Source organism: Rhea americana, unplaced genomic scaffold (genome assembly GCF_003343005.1).
Source record: "Rhea americana isolate MKP2758 unplaced genomic scaffold, rheAme1 scaffold_8, whole genome shotgun sequence".
NCBI lineage: Eukaryota > Metazoa > Chordata > Aves > Rheiformes > Rheidae > Rhea > Rhea americana.
The window spans coordinates 2,513,229-2,530,185 of record NW_028186978.1 but is presented as its reverse complement, the minus strand read 5'-3'; the positions used below and the strand labels follow the sequence as shown (position 1 = coordinate 2,530,185).

At 34.3% G+C, this 16,957-nt stretch overlaps 1 protein-coding gene across 1 annotated transcript in view; it reads right to left on the bottom strand.

Moving 5' to 3' along the window:
• The window catches only part of FRYL (FRY like transcription coactivator), a 145,913-nt gene that overhangs the window by 50,225 nt on the left and 78,731 nt on the right, over positions 1 to 16,957 (bottom strand). Inside the window, exons 24-35 of the mRNA XM_085322719.1 lie at positions 14,665 to 14,789; positions 11,792 to 11,849; positions 10,742 to 10,833; positions 9,390 to 9,562; positions 8,684 to 8,844; positions 8,059 to 8,169; positions 6,989 to 7,143; positions 6,683 to 6,782; positions 5,597 to 5,765; positions 3,932 to 4,191; positions 2,861 to 3,001; positions 506 to 674 (exon numbers count right to left, since the gene is read on the bottom strand). Of these exons, the coding sequence (XP_085178845.1) occupies positions 506 to 674; positions 2,861 to 3,001; positions 3,932 to 4,191; positions 5,597 to 5,765; positions 6,683 to 6,782; positions 6,989 to 7,143; positions 8,059 to 8,169; positions 8,684 to 8,844; positions 9,390 to 9,562; positions 10,742 to 10,833; positions 11,792 to 11,849; positions 14,665 to 14,789 (1,714 nt within the window). The remainder of the gene's footprint in view (positions 1 to 505; positions 675 to 2,860; positions 3,002 to 3,931; positions 4,192 to 5,596; positions 5,766 to 6,682; positions 6,783 to 6,988; positions 7,144 to 8,058; positions 8,170 to 8,683; positions 8,845 to 9,389; positions 9,563 to 10,741; positions 10,834 to 11,791; positions 11,850 to 14,664; positions 14,790 to 16,957) is intronic.

The window sequence follows — 16,957 nt, the reverse complement described above, 5'->3', positions numbered from 1 at the left end:
TTTTTTTTTTTTTTTTTTTTTTTTTTTTTTTAAGATTTATTGCTAGCTATTTCTAAACAAACTCTCCTGAACAAGTTCGCTTAAATCCTTTTGAATAAATCTGTATGGATGCAGCTTGTGTCAGTACCATAACTTAAAATATAACAATCTACATGGATTTAAATTGACATAAATTGTCTCAGTTGTTTAACTGAATTGCTATATAAATTATTTGCGGTAGGTAAACATGGGAAGATCTGAAAGTAGACAAAATCTAGCATATACATTGATACAAACTGTACTTTGTAAGCCTATGAAGTACTCATAAATGGGAATTTTAGATACACTACAAACTGCAGTTCTGGACTTTACACCATACAAATATAAACATATACATATATAAATATATATTTTTTAAAACTATACTCCTAATTACTTATAGCTTAAGTCCAATATTGTAACTGATTGCTAGTAAAATGTTTAAAATGTTTAAAATGATAGTACTTCAAATTAAATAAACTCTCACCTGAAGTGACAGAAGGGATTTTGTAACTGGATGTAATGCGGTAGTACGGTGGATTATCCATATGAGTGACTCCTGAACTGACCGGATCAGTAAGCTGAAGTTCACTGACCAGCTCTTCCAACAGTTGCATTGTTTTGTCTCTACCCAAGTAAACAACAACTTTCTTTACCTGCCATGAAGAAAAAGAACATACATGCATACATATGTATGTACACACATATATACAAAAATTCTATTTGTAGTGATTGGATAAAAAAGGAAAATAACAGGAGATTTTTACACTACAACTGCTTTGAGTCACTATCTATCTTTATTGGTAGTGATCTATGTACAACTTACTCTAGCASAAAAAGCAAACAAAATTACTTTCACAGCTGTCAACAGAAGCAAGCATTGCAAATAAGTCTTATTTTGATGGCAACAATTTAAAAAATAAAACATTTTTTTCTTATGAAGGTTTTAGCAACAGAGAGACTAATATGCRTGGGAGAATAAAAAGAAAAGCTGAAGTGTATGTATTGCAGTATCATCTATTTATTGGTACCTCACAGATACACACTACTCTATTTTGTTTCTAGCAGGTATCACTTTTTTCCCCCCTCATGCTACTCTGTAGTGCTGTCACATGTAGTAAAACCAATTTAAAATAAAGTTTTGTTTAGGGGGATTTTTTTTTCTTTAGTACTTTGTCATGTGAGATAATTTGCAAAATTTGATCACACCATCTCCTACATGGTATTCTTTAAGTGACAGCATGGCATGCTTCAATTTACTCTATGATCCATCTACTTTTTCACACCATCTTAAATTACAACTTAGGAAATTTGAAAGTTTCATTTTTATGCCAAAGGAAGAAAAAAATGCTAAAACTTTGTACTTTGTATACATTTTTATGAGTCTTTTCCAGTGTTTATGATTTACTCACTAAGGTCTATGGCCCATCTACGATACTCTGGATTTTGATAGATGGCTAGTGGTCTCTTTCAGACTTACCAGCTCAAATAGATTGGAATAGTCAGTRAGTTGTTTAAAAGTATAGGAAGGCTCAGCTATCTTTAAAATGCTATCTCCTTTCTGGTTTTCTTTCTCAAGCACCTTTAATGGATGATATGTTTAACTGAAACTGATCCTGTTTCTGTAAGCGAAACTTTGCACTTAACAATTAAATCATTTTTTTCCCTTTGAGGCTTTGATTCAGGAAGAAATTATTGCACAGACCAGAGCCAAATACTGTTACTTCAAGGCTAACTGCATTTGAATAATACCCCAGGTAAATCAAATCTGGGCATCCCTCTGGACAGTAAGATAGCAAACTTTCAACCTAGTAAAAGATGCAGGACTATCAAGCAGAAATAAAGAGCAAGTAAAAGTGATATGAAATAGAGGACCAAAACTCAGAAGATTACAATTTCTATAATGTGCATTGTGTAAAAATGTGAAATACCAAATAAGTATGAAAAACAAGAATCCTATCATTATCACATTAGGTTGAAGGTAGAGCATTTAAAAATTGCCCAACACACTGTGCCACTCTTTCACCGATTGTTAGCTTCTCTTCCCTCAAATTGATGGATGTAGGTACCCTCCACAGTCTAAAAACAAATCAAAACAAAACACCAGCAAATGAAAAAAATGCCCTGTGTTAGCTGCTTGTTTATYAGTTTCTCTCTTTCTACCATTTCTCCTGGTGCCATCTTCACGAAGTTCATGAACATTCAGCAGGTTGCTCTCTTCTCACAATCTTTGTTATCTTTCAATTCTTTTTACAAATATTTCATACATTCACCTGATTCATGGAAGGTTTCCATAATTTCACATGTTTTACAGGTTGACCTTGCATTATTTTAGTATACTCTCTCTATTTAATATATTGAGAAGTATTCCCTGCCTCTTGAGATTTTTATTAAAACAGCAAAATGTTTCCTTTCCAAAGATACTTAGTGTCCATTTAATTGTGTTGATTAAACTGATCCATTAATGTAGCGGTACATCTTGGTCATGAAGAGAAAAGGCTAACAAGATATGACATGGAAAAAAAYGTATCATACTAAAAATCATCATGTATTTCTAGAAAGACAAATTTTATAACAGATAAACAAAACACGAGCACAAAGAGAAAATTGTAAGCATATTAATGTATGGAGCACAGATATCCAAAATAACTCAAACAGGAAAAACTGAATTTGTTCATAGTATTCAGTCGTCATAAACTATGGGACAYTATTATGCTATAGGAGATTTTGATATCAGAATCCCATGTGATATTTTTTGTTTATTTAGTGTTCGTCACTGCTAGACACGCAACTAATTTTTCAAATATGGATATCACTGAGAAGAGTCACATCAGGTACTTACATAAGGCAAAAGGCTGGGTTCACTGCTCACTCCACAGATACTGATCAAGAAGTGCAAAATTATTTTCAGATTTTTTGGCCAGCTGTCTGCCAAAGTAGTCCAAACATTTTCTATCTCTGACCAAGCCACTTCATCACCATACTAGAAAACAAAATTAATATCTCTCCTGAAAAGTCCAACAGAAAACATCGTATTTGAAAATGGTTTGTATTGAGTGAGCAGAACAGGGACTAGAAAAAGGACACATAAATTCCATAGGAAGCTGTTATGTTTTTAACATTCTGGAATGAAGCTTTTGCATATGCTCATTGTCATAAACACATTCTGTAAGAAGTAATTATTATCAGATTGATATACTATATACTATAATCAGGAAGTGTGTGTGTGTACAAGTCCGTGTGCGTGCACACGCACGCATGTGTGTACATATATATACACACACATACACTCTTCCTCTTTTTTTAAATATATACATATTATACATATACAATATATATGCTATACATACTTAGCAGAAACAGTATCTCCCAGTTGCTAGTGACCTTGAATAAAATTCCATGGATCATAGGCTACCAAGAAGCTTTAATTTGTAACTTGAAAAGTGATCTCTCATCAGTACAATTCAATCATATAAAGAAGTGGCAGGAGCACTGCAAGTGACCAATACTTTTTGTCTGTTGGAAGTTGCTATGATAGGAAGGACAAATTGTCAACCATCCTACAGTAACAAGRTTTGTTCTAAAACTCCACTTCAACTTTTTGAGATTACAGTTATGGAGGAGAGTGGGTATTATCTATTCAGCCAGACATCTACATTATAAAACAAGTTCTGAGTCTTCATGAGATTTATTCAAGTTAACCTTTAACTATAACATTTATCTAACATATTATGTATTTCTCTTAATATTACTCACAAAACTATCTGGCATGGTTTGGGTATACATAAACAAGCCAATAAAATCGAGTAATTATTATTAAAAAGTTTGCTATTTGGTAACAAAGTATCTCCAAAAATTATTTCCCTCCATCCTAAAACTGGAGCAACAGGGAATATTAAGTAATTAGTTTTACCTTTGCAGTCATATACATCAGATTGTTCAAAACCATAGCAGTAGCTTGTGGTGATCCCCAGCCTTCCCCTCGCAGCCAGCGTCTACTGTTCACCATTATCTCCCTATCTTTCAAAGAATCTTCCTCATCTTCATCTTGCCGACGAATGGTCGGCAAAGGTTTCAAGTCTACCAACTCAATGTTGTTCATCCATGGTAGCAGGTAATGCAGCATCACCTGTCTCCCAGCCGGGTGAGCTGTCTGGATTCTCTGGCTTACTTCTGTCATTGAAAAATCAGGTATATACATAAAAATGTAAATCAATAAATACTAGAATAGCTTTAGTAATAATAACAACAGCAACAACCATGAAACCAGTAAATCATACTAAATATATTAATGCTGTTACTGACAATTTTTTTTGACCAGTGCCATTTCATAATGACAATCTGTGGTTTTCAGCAGAGATAATTAAAGACTCTTTGCTGACAAACAATATACTGAAGAAACAAAATTAGTATACACACATATAACCAATACAGATAGACACAAACAGCCTTGGACACACAAACACATGAAGACAAACACTTTAGATTCTGATTATTCTGTTAATTGTGAATTGCTGAAATTTCTGAAAAAGTAAACTTGACATAATGTTCCTCCATTTCATATTTGCCTCATATTAAGAAATTCTCATGAAACAAGCTTTTATTCTTCTATTAGGAGCTTTCCATCGAAAATAGAAAATGAAATCCAAGTAATATTTGCCAGTATCACTTGGGTGAAGAGAAGGGTGCAAGAAGTGCTTTCAGTGCAAGAAAGGGACCATGAGGAAGTTATCACGGATTGCATGCTTCAAACATGCAGCAATTACCATGGCAAATCAGGTTGATGAGCGTGGTTACAGCACCGCCTATATATTCCTCCACTAGCATATGTCTTATATGATCAGTAAGTACAAACCAATGGAAATCACAAAGTAGGACAAATACTTTGTAAAATGTTCTTTTGTGAATAACAAGTTTTAAGATCTGGAGCAAAATTCCTCTACTTGAGATACCACTTCAGACTGAACTGAAAACAGAATCTGAGTTTTAACTTTGTGTGTACCAATTTTGACACAAAAAAATGTGGAAAAAAAGCCCTGTAAAAATCCTCTTCCTTACATTAGCTCTAGTATTTCTTCTGACTGACATGAGAGATTATTATTCTGTGACTGCCTAAAATACTTTCTAAGTAGTCTAGAGTAAGAACAACAGAAAAATTTTGAAAAGCAATTGTAAAATTGTAGACAAAGTTTAAGATACTATTGAACACTTGTATTTCCAAACAATACTAACTTTTGCATAGAAGCAATGTAATCTCTGATGTGATAAAARCACAGMATTTTAACATTGTTTAAATTATTTTTTTGGTCCATTCCATTTCTCAAATACATGTTTTTTCACAGCTGTTAACAAGTCTGTAAAAGCAACTTTATTCATTTCTCTTTCTTCTTGAGTATGTTATATTTCAAATATGAGCAAACAAAGACTGTCAGAATAAATTCAGTTTTCTCCACACATAATGAAGATGCAATATTGTGGTCCTGATTTTAGTGAATTACATACAAATATAAATTATTGAAAAATTAGAACTACAGTTTTTTTTTAATGTTTTTGTCCTGATGAACCTTCTTTACCATACCTGAGAAGATAGCAAGAGTTAGTTCTGGATAAGTCCTTGCTAATTCTTCTGACAGCTGATAATACGATACAGAATATAGATGCGGTAAAGGAGAWGGCTGACCCAAAACCCCATCCGTCCTCTGAACTTCCAGTTTGTGAGCATAACGGAACATCTTTGGTTCCAAGATCTACAACAATAATGTTCAGAATTCGCAATTAAGTACAGAGCTTTAATGGAAGTTTTTATACAAAATTACCTTAGAGCTTTATTAGAAATCTTCATACAAGATTGCCTTTCAAATACTATATCCATGTATCTACTACCATTTAATGTTCATYTAGATAAATATCCATACATCTATCATATTCACATATAATGTGTAATTCTGTAGAAGCATAACTAAGACTTGCTCCCTTTGATGAGCAAAAGATGATCATTTTCAGAAATCTTTCATAATACTGTATAAAATATATATTTTCCTATAGCAAAGTTTAAGATACTATTGAACACTTATATTTTCAAACAATACTAACTTTTGCACATAAATGAGACATAGATAGAAGCAATGTAATCTCTGATGCGACAAAGACACAGCATTTTAACATTGTTTAAATTATTTTTTGGTCCATCTTAAGCAGCAGTGTTCACTTGAGAAGAAAGGAAGGACTGAAAGGCAGGGTGATGTAAGTGCAGATGTATCAACAGAGGTATTTCTTCAAAGGAAACTTTACTCTTGAATCTAGCTGACAACAAGGACATTGCCTCTCCCTAAGGTGCTTTTGGAAAGGCAGAGTTATGTGCCACTCTGTTATTGTACCAAATTAGAAAAATCTTCCTTTTGGTATCAAATCCTGAAAAAGCAGATACTCTAATAAGGTAAGTCTTGAATGCTCAGTTCATGAAAATAAGTATACTTCCACTGAAGTCAAGTTATGCTACGCAAGGATTTGCCCTAAGTATTTATTAAAAATAAAGGAAAAAAATACATTACATTTTGTTACTGAAAGGATAGCCAAAAAATACCAGAAACAACTTTCTTAAATAYACACGTAAAATTATCTTTCAAGATATAAAATATTTTAAAATCAAAGTTAGCTTACAAACCTGCAATAGTTGCATAGCAACTTCATAGATAGCCCTAGTAGAATCAGCTGCTTTAAACAGTATCAGATTTAGGAGGGTCACTGTATCACACTGGTAATCCCTACAAAAAAAATGGAAGTGTGAAATAAAATTACATTTGACTTTTTAAAATATGAATTTATTCAGTGAAGTTTAATTCATAGGGGATATAATATGGGATAACATTAACAACCTTCTGGAAAGTTTCTGTAGCAACATATACACATAAACAGGGGTGACTTTGAAAATGAATACTTAAAATGAAAGTTTCGAAAACCTCTGTAGTACCTGTTTTGAAACACACTGGCTATAGCTTTAAAACAGCCAGCTGCTACCCGCTTGGAACCTGTGTAACACCGGTCTACAGCCCAGTACATGAGGTTACTCTGGTCAGGGTTGAGTTCCAAGAGCAGCATGACTGCCTCACAACCTAACTGATGAACCTGTATTCCAGAAATGAAAAGTGAAAAATAAAGGATGACTTACAAAAATGGCATAAAAAAAGAAAACACTGATATTTTAAAGCAAAAGCTAGGCAACATACAAAATTTGTTTTAACTAAAAATAATGAGACCACAGTTTAAAAGAAAAGCAGATAATTCTATTAAATTGTTTAATATTCAAGTTGTACACAGTTATACAGTATCAAAGCAAATAGCTATATAGCACTAGTAATCTTATTCTCATTTTGAAGTCTGTTCGAAAATAATAAAAAAAAATAGTTATTATTTACTATTTTAACTGCTTTTACTTCAACCTGAACCTGAAAGCACTAGATATAGAAAAGCATTGAAATATATACATGAATTACAATGGCATAAAAGGGACAGAGCTATGTAGAAACTCRTGTGCTCTCTCAAATCTATGTAGCCCTCTGGAGCAGCAATCAAGTATTCCTATGCAGTCAAAGATTTAGTACAATGGAGGCTTTATCTTTCAGATGTAAAGCTTACCTTACTATTTAGATAGCAAAGGCTGGTCTTCATAATTCCATAGAACCCCCAATGGACCCTACAGTCTCACAGAGCTCATGTTCAAAATCTCAACTCCTTTAAACTTCTWAAAGTTCTACTTATTAATGCAACTTAATCTAGTTGATTAGGTTATATTGTCTTGTCTAACTCCTTGTCCTTCCCTCTTAAATTCTGTTCTGTCTGCTCTTAGGCTGTGATTAGGAACTGCCTCCCTCACATGGTTAATGCATGTATCAAGGACAGTACAAAGACATATTTTAAGCTAAAACAGCTTTGAACTTAATTCAGTCTACAGCATTTGGGCCAATTTGACCTCACATCTCATTACAGCGTATATTGAAGTCACTGACAGCTATAAACTAAYGTTGACATTGTCTGTATTACCTTTTTATCCTGGGAGTCCAAAATATTATCCAGCCATTTGTATAAATAGCCATCAGATGAGAGCCCCACATTATCTGCAACAGGGCCACAACACAGTACAGCAGACATAGCCTTCAGAAAGTAATTGGAAAAACATTACTCAGGTAGGGCAAATATATTTTTATCAAACCCATTAAAATATCAAAAACTTCTATTCAGACRAGGGAGGAAGAGCAAGGCTAAAAAACTCTGTTTAATATCTTAAGAAATAAAATAATCAAATCCTATTGTTCTGAACTCCCCCACATAAGGAACTGTCAATATGGAAAAGTAACAGTAAGAGCTGGCATGACAATTTGGTTATTAATGCACTTTTACATGAAAGGCAATCTCCTTAGGCAAATGAGGAGTAAAGTCACGTGAAGTGAATATTTATTTGTAATTTTAAGAAATTCCTATAAGACGTTCAGTAAGTCACATTATAGAAAAGGCCAAACTGCCAAAATTCGGCATGTAGGTAGAAGAGAAAAAGAACTAAGTCATGAAYGATAGCAAGGATGTGAAAACCACTTCCAAAAATCCATATGTTAAATCTTCATTAGAAGAGTCAATATCTATTTCCAAAATTCATAAAGTGCTAAAATACCTTCAACGCACAGTACTGGTGTCTGTTTATTTGCATGTTCCTATCACTGTATCTGTCCAGGGGAGTAAACATGATACTAAAAGGACCTGCCCAATGACTGAACAACATAAACAGACTGTGGCGTAGACTCTGCTGCGGAAAGACACTTCTTCTGTGGTGAACTGTAAGAAAAGTACACACAGTTAGACCCACTTTTCTTGTATTTTTTGTAACTGAAATACGTAACAGACAAAAAATGAATATAAAAGAAAAAGTTAATGTAAAGACAAAATAATAGCTAGATATGTGCTTATTATTGTCCCACTTAATGCCACTGCTATGCATGAACAAGTTATACCAATACAGTATTTATTAGTCCAAAATTAAATGCACTGTCAATCAATAAGACTTCCCTGAAACAGGAAAAATACTCATACGATTCCAAATAGTAGCAAAACCCTCTTAAAAACTCACATTGCTAAACTGATGGTATGAGTTATTTTTATAAAAGCGAGCTGAAACATCAGAGAAAAAAAGTTCTTGAAGAAAAATGAGTATTTTTTTCTTTTTCATATACTGCATATTAAAGCAAGTCTTGAGAATTTTTTGTTTGGTTGGTTGGTTTTTTTTTTTTTTTTTTTTACATACCTGGAACATTCTGAATGATATTTGCCACTAAGGCACTAAAATGGCACCGGATATCTTTTTTTTTTTTTTTTTTACATACCTGGAACATTCTGAATGATATTTGCCACTAAGGCACTAAAATGGCACCGGATATCTTTCAGTGTATCAGAATCCTTCTCATTCTCTGCTTCTAGGAGTTGTCTTGTTAGATCAACATACTCCAGYAAAGTGTTGTTGAGGGAATGTGTTTCATTATCAAGGCCACCACTTGCACTTAAAAATAAAAATTCAAACAGTTTGTCAATACATACTATAGGTTTTAAAAATAATGTTTATTTTTCATTTTTAAAAATCTGTATAACTGCAAATATTTAATTAGGAGTCATTTCTTGACCCAATTTCTGTTCTCTTGTTAAAYAGAAAGYTCCAATAAAAGCAAAACTAATAATCAAGCCTCATACTATCACTCATCCCTCCACAGAATTAGTTTCTTATTACTGGGGTCAAGTGKCCTTCTACTTGATACTAAACAAAATATGGAGATTAAAGTCTGCATGTGATTCCGACCCGCCCTCCTTTGAAAAACAACTGTTAGAAGAGTGAATCCTTTCTCCTCAGCACCCTCCACCCTTCTTCTTCCACAACTGTATTCCAGACAACTGTTGTGCCTGGCACAACAAATGGAAGATYGGGGGTTCAGGGTAGCCTGTAATTGCATGCTAGCTGCTGCCACAGAGCTAGACTGGCCTCAGAGAGCAATCACCAGCTGAGAAGAGGAGCAAGGTTGTCCAAGTTCTAGAGKGCAGACTGTGGTTAAGAGATATTCTACATACGCTAAATAAGCACCAGTGAATACCTTAAAAGCTAAAAAGCAAGAATCCAATTTTAACTGTGGACTCTGAAAAATCAGCATGCAGAAAGGGCTACAGATCTGGTATGCATTCAAGCAGTCAGCGTTTCTGATGCAGCACTCTTAACATTTTGTAGTAGTTTGCTTAAAGATTGTCAATGCAGCAGACTTCTTTGCATAGGAGACAGCAACTAGCATCAGGATGCCAAGYGATGAAGAGTTCCAGATAGATTATGTATTTCCAACATAGGCTCTCTGTTGTAAGACCAGTTTTAACTTGCATTTGCTGGTGATTCAAATAACTGGTGCTATGCTCAAGCATACACAAAAAGCAACATGATATGCTGCCTGTTCAAAGCAGTGTCACTGCAAATATTAACAGTTTAAATAAAACATAGACTATAGTGGCAAAGAAGATGAGGGAGTGAGGGATTAGAAAGCTAGCAAACATAAATTTTGAGTTTTATAAAACTGTATACTTCTTTATCTTTGTATACTGAAACTTGATGAAGAATTTTGCACGCTTGTTTCATTGGGTCATAAGAATACTAGTGATTTAATTCAGAAGTACAAAAAACATCTTCTCTTCAGTGCTGCCCTACCTGTGACTAATGACACCAGCATCTGCCAGCAGTTCAAATATTCGTACTAGCTGTACTCGCAAAATATCTCGACGCCTGCGCCGTTTCATGTTCTRGTTAACAAGAAGAAACAAAATGAAATGAAGCAGAGGAAAAACTAAGTATAAAAACAGTAAAGCATAAAGAAGCATTATTATATGTATGCTACAATTGGCATTAACTATCAGGGTGCCCAAATTTAAAAGCAGTTACCAAACTTACAAGTTAATTTTAATAGACCGTAAAGTGAAAAAAAAAAAATTAATCTCTGCTGTAACTCCAAGATATATTAGGCCACTGTTGTACATATTATTAAAATGATGTACTTTCTACTTTATCATGCCTGTCTATGGAAAAGTATGACATATAAACTGACAAATTCAAGTACACATGTCAATCTTCCCACAAACATGCATGCAAAACTGACAAAACACATGATAGCCCAGTCACATTTTGAAATGAATGGGATGTTCCCATCATCTGTACTTAATAATAAATTTATTACTAACAAAAACATGACAGATAGTTCAAAAAATACTGACTAATCATCCTTGAATTTGTGTTTGTATGGGTATTGTTTCTATGGATATCAACTGAGATTTCTAAACCCTACCATAAAACCTACACTCTCCATCATAACATTTTTAGAGTGTTAGTGTAACCAGGTGAGCTTAGAGTTCACATAGACATTTTTGTTTAAAATAAACTAGCGAATTTGTTGACTCTGTAACACAGCTCATTATGCCTTATGTAATAGTAATTGTGTGCATGTTACTAAAGTAGGAAAGGTTAGAGTAATTTTTTAATCACTCAAACCCACTTTGAGAAGGAAATATTAAGCAGAACTCAAACAAAACAAAACTCTTCTAATGTAAACACCTCATGATAATTTAAAAAATTATGATTTTTTTGTCTGCTACACTGATAGTTTTTAGCTGCAAAATTAAAGAACAATATAACTAACATTTCTTTACTATCATTTGTGAAAAGAGTTAAAACAGGGTATTGAATATAGCAAAAACATCTCATTACCTCTGGCCTTCTTTCAAGTGCTTCCTTAATTATAGGATGTAATTCTTCTATTAGTTCCCTGGATAGAAATAAACAAACAAGGATAAAAAAAACCCACTAAATAACGTCTCAACTGAAGGATATTTCACAGCAACTAGTGTTACAAACACCCTGATTTTTCTTCTTTGACAGCAGCTTTGTGAAATAGACCAGCATTTAAAAGATAGACACTTCCTACAAAGTGATTTTCCTAATTTAAAGACAGAAAATCATCCAGATGCCTCAATAATTGTCATTAAATTGCCATTTACCAAGTATTATGACATATTTGTATCAGAAATGCTGTTTATTTATTTTCACATTCAAGGTTTAGCAAAGCCTTACAGGGCAAATAGATTTCACTAGAAAAAGACGGTGTTGGCAATTTATTATGTTACATTCTCTGAGTTGTCACGATGCATTTAGTTGTTAATAAACATTGTTTTTTTAAGGCCAATAATAATATGCTGACACAAGTTAATTAGTCTCAATGAAAACTGAAAAGCAACATGCTTTGAAGCTGTGGATACATTCCCAATTTGTTCTGAAGCTCCCACAGTCTTTATTACTACTCAGTTCCTTCTACTAAACTGACAATGTTTTATAATTCCAAAAAGGGGGTAGGGGAAGGTGAAAGAGAACAGCTGTAGTGTGACTCTATGCAGACAAAATGATAAGCTAAAAACATACTATTTTCACTTTACTATTTGTTAGCCAAGTAACTTGCTCCTCCTCTTTAGATCTGCTGGAGCGTGACCCCAGGTGTTTTTCTGCTTCCTGCACTGTTCTAATACAGATGTACCAAAAGCAGAAACAAGCAACCGCTTGAACAGTTTGTACGGTAAATGGCTGACTCCTCTGCTACACCCTTCAAAGCGGCTCGTTCAGAAAACGGCTTAAGGTGATTATAAAGTTTCACAAACTTTTGTTGTATACCCAATTACAAGAGTTTTATGCATCATTATGGATTAGTTTATACTTCCTTCTAAAATCAGCACAGAAAAGAATTTGGAAGTAGGTGGAGATTTTTGTGGGTTTTTTTTTTTTGAGAAAACATATTAAAGGGTCAGCTTTCAATGGAGTTTGTTGATAGGTTCAGTACTCAGAAATGAAAGATGAAAAAGAATATGCTATCAACAGTTTAAATGTACTGCAAATAATCCATAACGAAAGTAACTCCCAAGTAACACATACAAAGCGGGGAGGAATGGTAGGAAAAAGAAACAAATCAGTAGAGAACGTCAATGCATTTGGAAAGGCTCTGGTGCGAGTATGTGCATTGGACTGAGAGGAAAAATGCAGGTCATCTGAAACRAAGCATGGAATTCAGGATAACAGAATTAGAAGAGTAATGACCACTATCTTTTTTTTTTTTAAATGCTGAATCAATTGTTTCTAATTCAGAGAACAAGGATTTCTAGTGAAATCCTTTCTCGTTTCTAGCTTTGTACAGCACAATTATGATTTAAACTGTTCAGCAGATCTTTGGGGTCATGGGACAAAGTTTGGCTGGACTCCTAGCACGAGAATGAAGTCAGGTATGACATACAACATAACAACTCGCACGACGGTTTCAAACACATCTTTGACTCTTTGCTTGCAATAATGTGGGAGAATAGTGACTGGAGAAAAGAAACACCTGATTCAAAACTCAGAGGGTTAGTGATTCCCARGTTCTTCTTGCAGAAGCACAACTGGTTGCACTCAAGTGCTACAACACGCAGTCAAATGTACAGTTTTGTAACTCTCCATTGTAAGACGCTGTTCACCGTCAGAGAACAGCTGATACAGAGCACTGGCCCTTCCAGAGAATTTTCTTTCCCTCGGATGTTYTTCTCCCTCCTCCTCCATAAAGGGAGAGCGGCGAGTTCAGGACAGCGGCCAAGTCCACACTCTGAAACTCGGCGCTTCCGGCACAGATGTGCCGAGCCACCTTTTCACATCAGGGGATTCATAACACACAATAGTACAGTACGTTAAAATCTGAAGAAAAGTACATTTCAGTTGAGGCACGGATGCCATGAAGACTAGACAGATCATTTACATGTGTTTATATGTATTTATATAAAGGTTCACCACAACAGGGTGAACCCACTCAAAAGCTTGAATTATGAACTAAATCCAATTATGGTGAATAGAATCTATAAAATTAAATTGGCAGTCAGGACAGGTGATTTGGCATAGATTTATTTCTACTACAATAAGTCACAGTTAACAACATCCAAAATAATCCATATGGACTTGTCACCTGTACAATGTATAGGAAAGATGCATTAGTTATGAAGCATTAGGAAGCTTACTCAGAAAAATGAAAGAGAGCCAAGAATTTCAGTAGCTTCACCAGTGGTCAGGAAACAGTTGTAACTAGCAATTTTTATCTAAAAATCTCTTTTTAGAGTACAATTAGCATGAATCTCATACCCACCACATGGTCAGTAATGCATGTTTGTTGGTGTTAGCAATAAGGAGAGCTTAGTAACTTTAGAAACATGATTATAATTAACATTTCAATTGTTAATACTCCACACAGTCTTCTCTCTCATTTAAAAACAGCCTTTAATATCAAAAAAAGACAGCTGTTTAGTGTTTCAACCAACTTTTTTCTTTCACATTTGCATGCTAACTATGGCTCTGCTCCCTTGCTCTGCTTATATAGACATAGTCTCTACATAAAATTATTTTGACCTCTAATAATCTTTATCACACAATTAAATGCTAGAAAAGACAATGGTAGACAGTTTTCACTGCTTTATTTTTTTAAACCTTAAAAAAAAATCAATAAAATGTTTTCCTGAGCTCTGGTTCCCCAACTTAATAATCAATTAGCATAAAAACAGATGAAATGCAACAATTACCTAAATGCTCCTGGGTTGGTCCTGCCAAGTCCCAGCACAAGGGATTCTGTAATTTCCATGCTCTCAGAGCGCATCATTGGGACTATGTGCTTAAACAAGGAAGAAGGGGATGGAATGCCAATGATCTAACAATAAAATCAGAATAAAACAGAATGAAGTAGTTACATAATACTGAGGTAGTGACATTAAAGCATTTCTTCTAATTTTGCAGTCTTCCCACAATGAACAGTAACTAGAAATGCTCATAATAAAAATGAAATTTTTGATCTTTGACAAGAAAACCTTTCTCTGCAATAGTAAATTAGTATTTTATTCTTCTTCGTTCCCTGTACTGAATTTTTATCTTCAGACCACAGTGAATGTCTCAATACAATAAACAGATGTGAAATTTAAAATGGAGAGAAGATTACTCCTTTGCACAAATGGCAATTACAGAAGTCAGGACAGTAGAGTTACATTACAATTTATGGACCTGCTATCACGAAGATCTTACAGACAAAGGAAAAATACTGAAAGAGTCAGGAAACACTGAAAAAGTGACTAMTTCAGATTACCATTAGAAATGACTGCAAATTATTTACTTACATACAATACAGCAAGAATTAAAGTTCTGACTTTCCAGTTTTGAATTTTAACTTGCAATAAGATTAATAAGATGCAATTGAGGRATTTTGTGGTTACTCTGTTCTTACATGCTTGGCTTTGATAGTGGCCAGAGAGAAGATGGGACCTAACAAACTTTTTCTTGCAAAAATAAGTCCAACTTGAATGGATAAGGYACAAGCATTACCAAAACCAAAAGATAACTAGAAAAGTATTCTGTTTTCTCACTATCCTTCCACTTCCACAGAAGTATCTGTGCTCCTATCAGAATTCAGAAAGATACATTTATGCTAGAAGTATTATATGTACTACCACAGAAATYGCATTCTCTATGTACCTATATTACGCATGCATATTAGTCACATGCACATGTTAATATATATTGCTACTAATACATAAGTTAAAATTTAAATATATTAATATGTAAATATAAAATGTATAAAATTAAATGTAGTGTCAAAAATCATATCAGGTGACTCCTTGGACTAGCATTATTCTGTGTATTTCTCTCCTGAAATATCTAATTAGACAGATATTACTTGCTTATCTGAAAATTAAAGTAACACTAAACAGTCCCACAGACCCAAGTGGCTCTTTTTCTGTAGATGAAAGCATCTACGTAATTGGATTACAGAACTTGTACCCAAATTTTAACAATCATAACAGCAGCCTATTTCCATAGGAAACAATAGGAAATTTCCTTAAAAACATATCCTCTCATAGAGGACTGAAGATAACTGTGAATGCCTCATAAAAACCAGAGGTTAACTGCCTTAGTCTTTGCTGTTTTCTTCTCTCAGTTCAAAAACTTTTGGGGAGTATCTCTTACCATCAGTAGTAGTTTGCTATCTACTGAGGATTTTTATATAATGGAGTCAAAATATATTAAGTTATATATTAAAAAATATATTAAGACAATTCTTCTCCAAGAGGTGYTGGGTAGGCAGTAAGACAAAACCTTCACAGCCTGCTGAGAAGCACAGCAGTGGATACTGTTATGTWTCACTGTACACAGTGTATCACAGTAGAGTCATCTCTGAGAGATTAAAAATTAAACACTTTGAGAGTCCTGTAGCATAGGTGTCTAGCTTTGGAGGACATGTCTTTATAGATGTTTCCAAGGCTCTTCTGTGCTTCTCTGGAAGACATTCTGACTAGAGGAGTGGGTTTTTTTTGTTTTTGTTTCCCCCCACACACACACGGGGTTGGCAGGGGTCGGAACAGGATGGGACTTTCTGAACAAAGGAGCTTTATGTATTTCAGTGTATCCGCTCTCCTTTGAAAGAGAGAATAGACTTCTGGTATCTCTGTCTCTTAGACTCCATTGCATTGCTCRAAGACAACAAAGTGTCAGTCTGTAGCTCCTCAGATGCAGGGAGAGGAACTTCAGAACAACACAACCGGAGCAAGCTGCTTCTGACAGAAGTCTGCTGCACAGTCCATCAGTTACCTTCCCCATCACTGTATCTTCTACACAAAGGTACCAAAGTGAAGAAGTAAACAAAAAAAATGCCTGCAGGTGATAAGAAGTAAGGCAGACAAAAACTACCCAGGAAAAATAAAAGAAACATTATTCCTGAATACACAATTGCCTCAGTTACTGAAATTCGAATTACAGAAAGCTCCCGATGCGGGGGGGAATATATATATATATATGTGTGTATGTATGTATGTATATGTATATATTTAA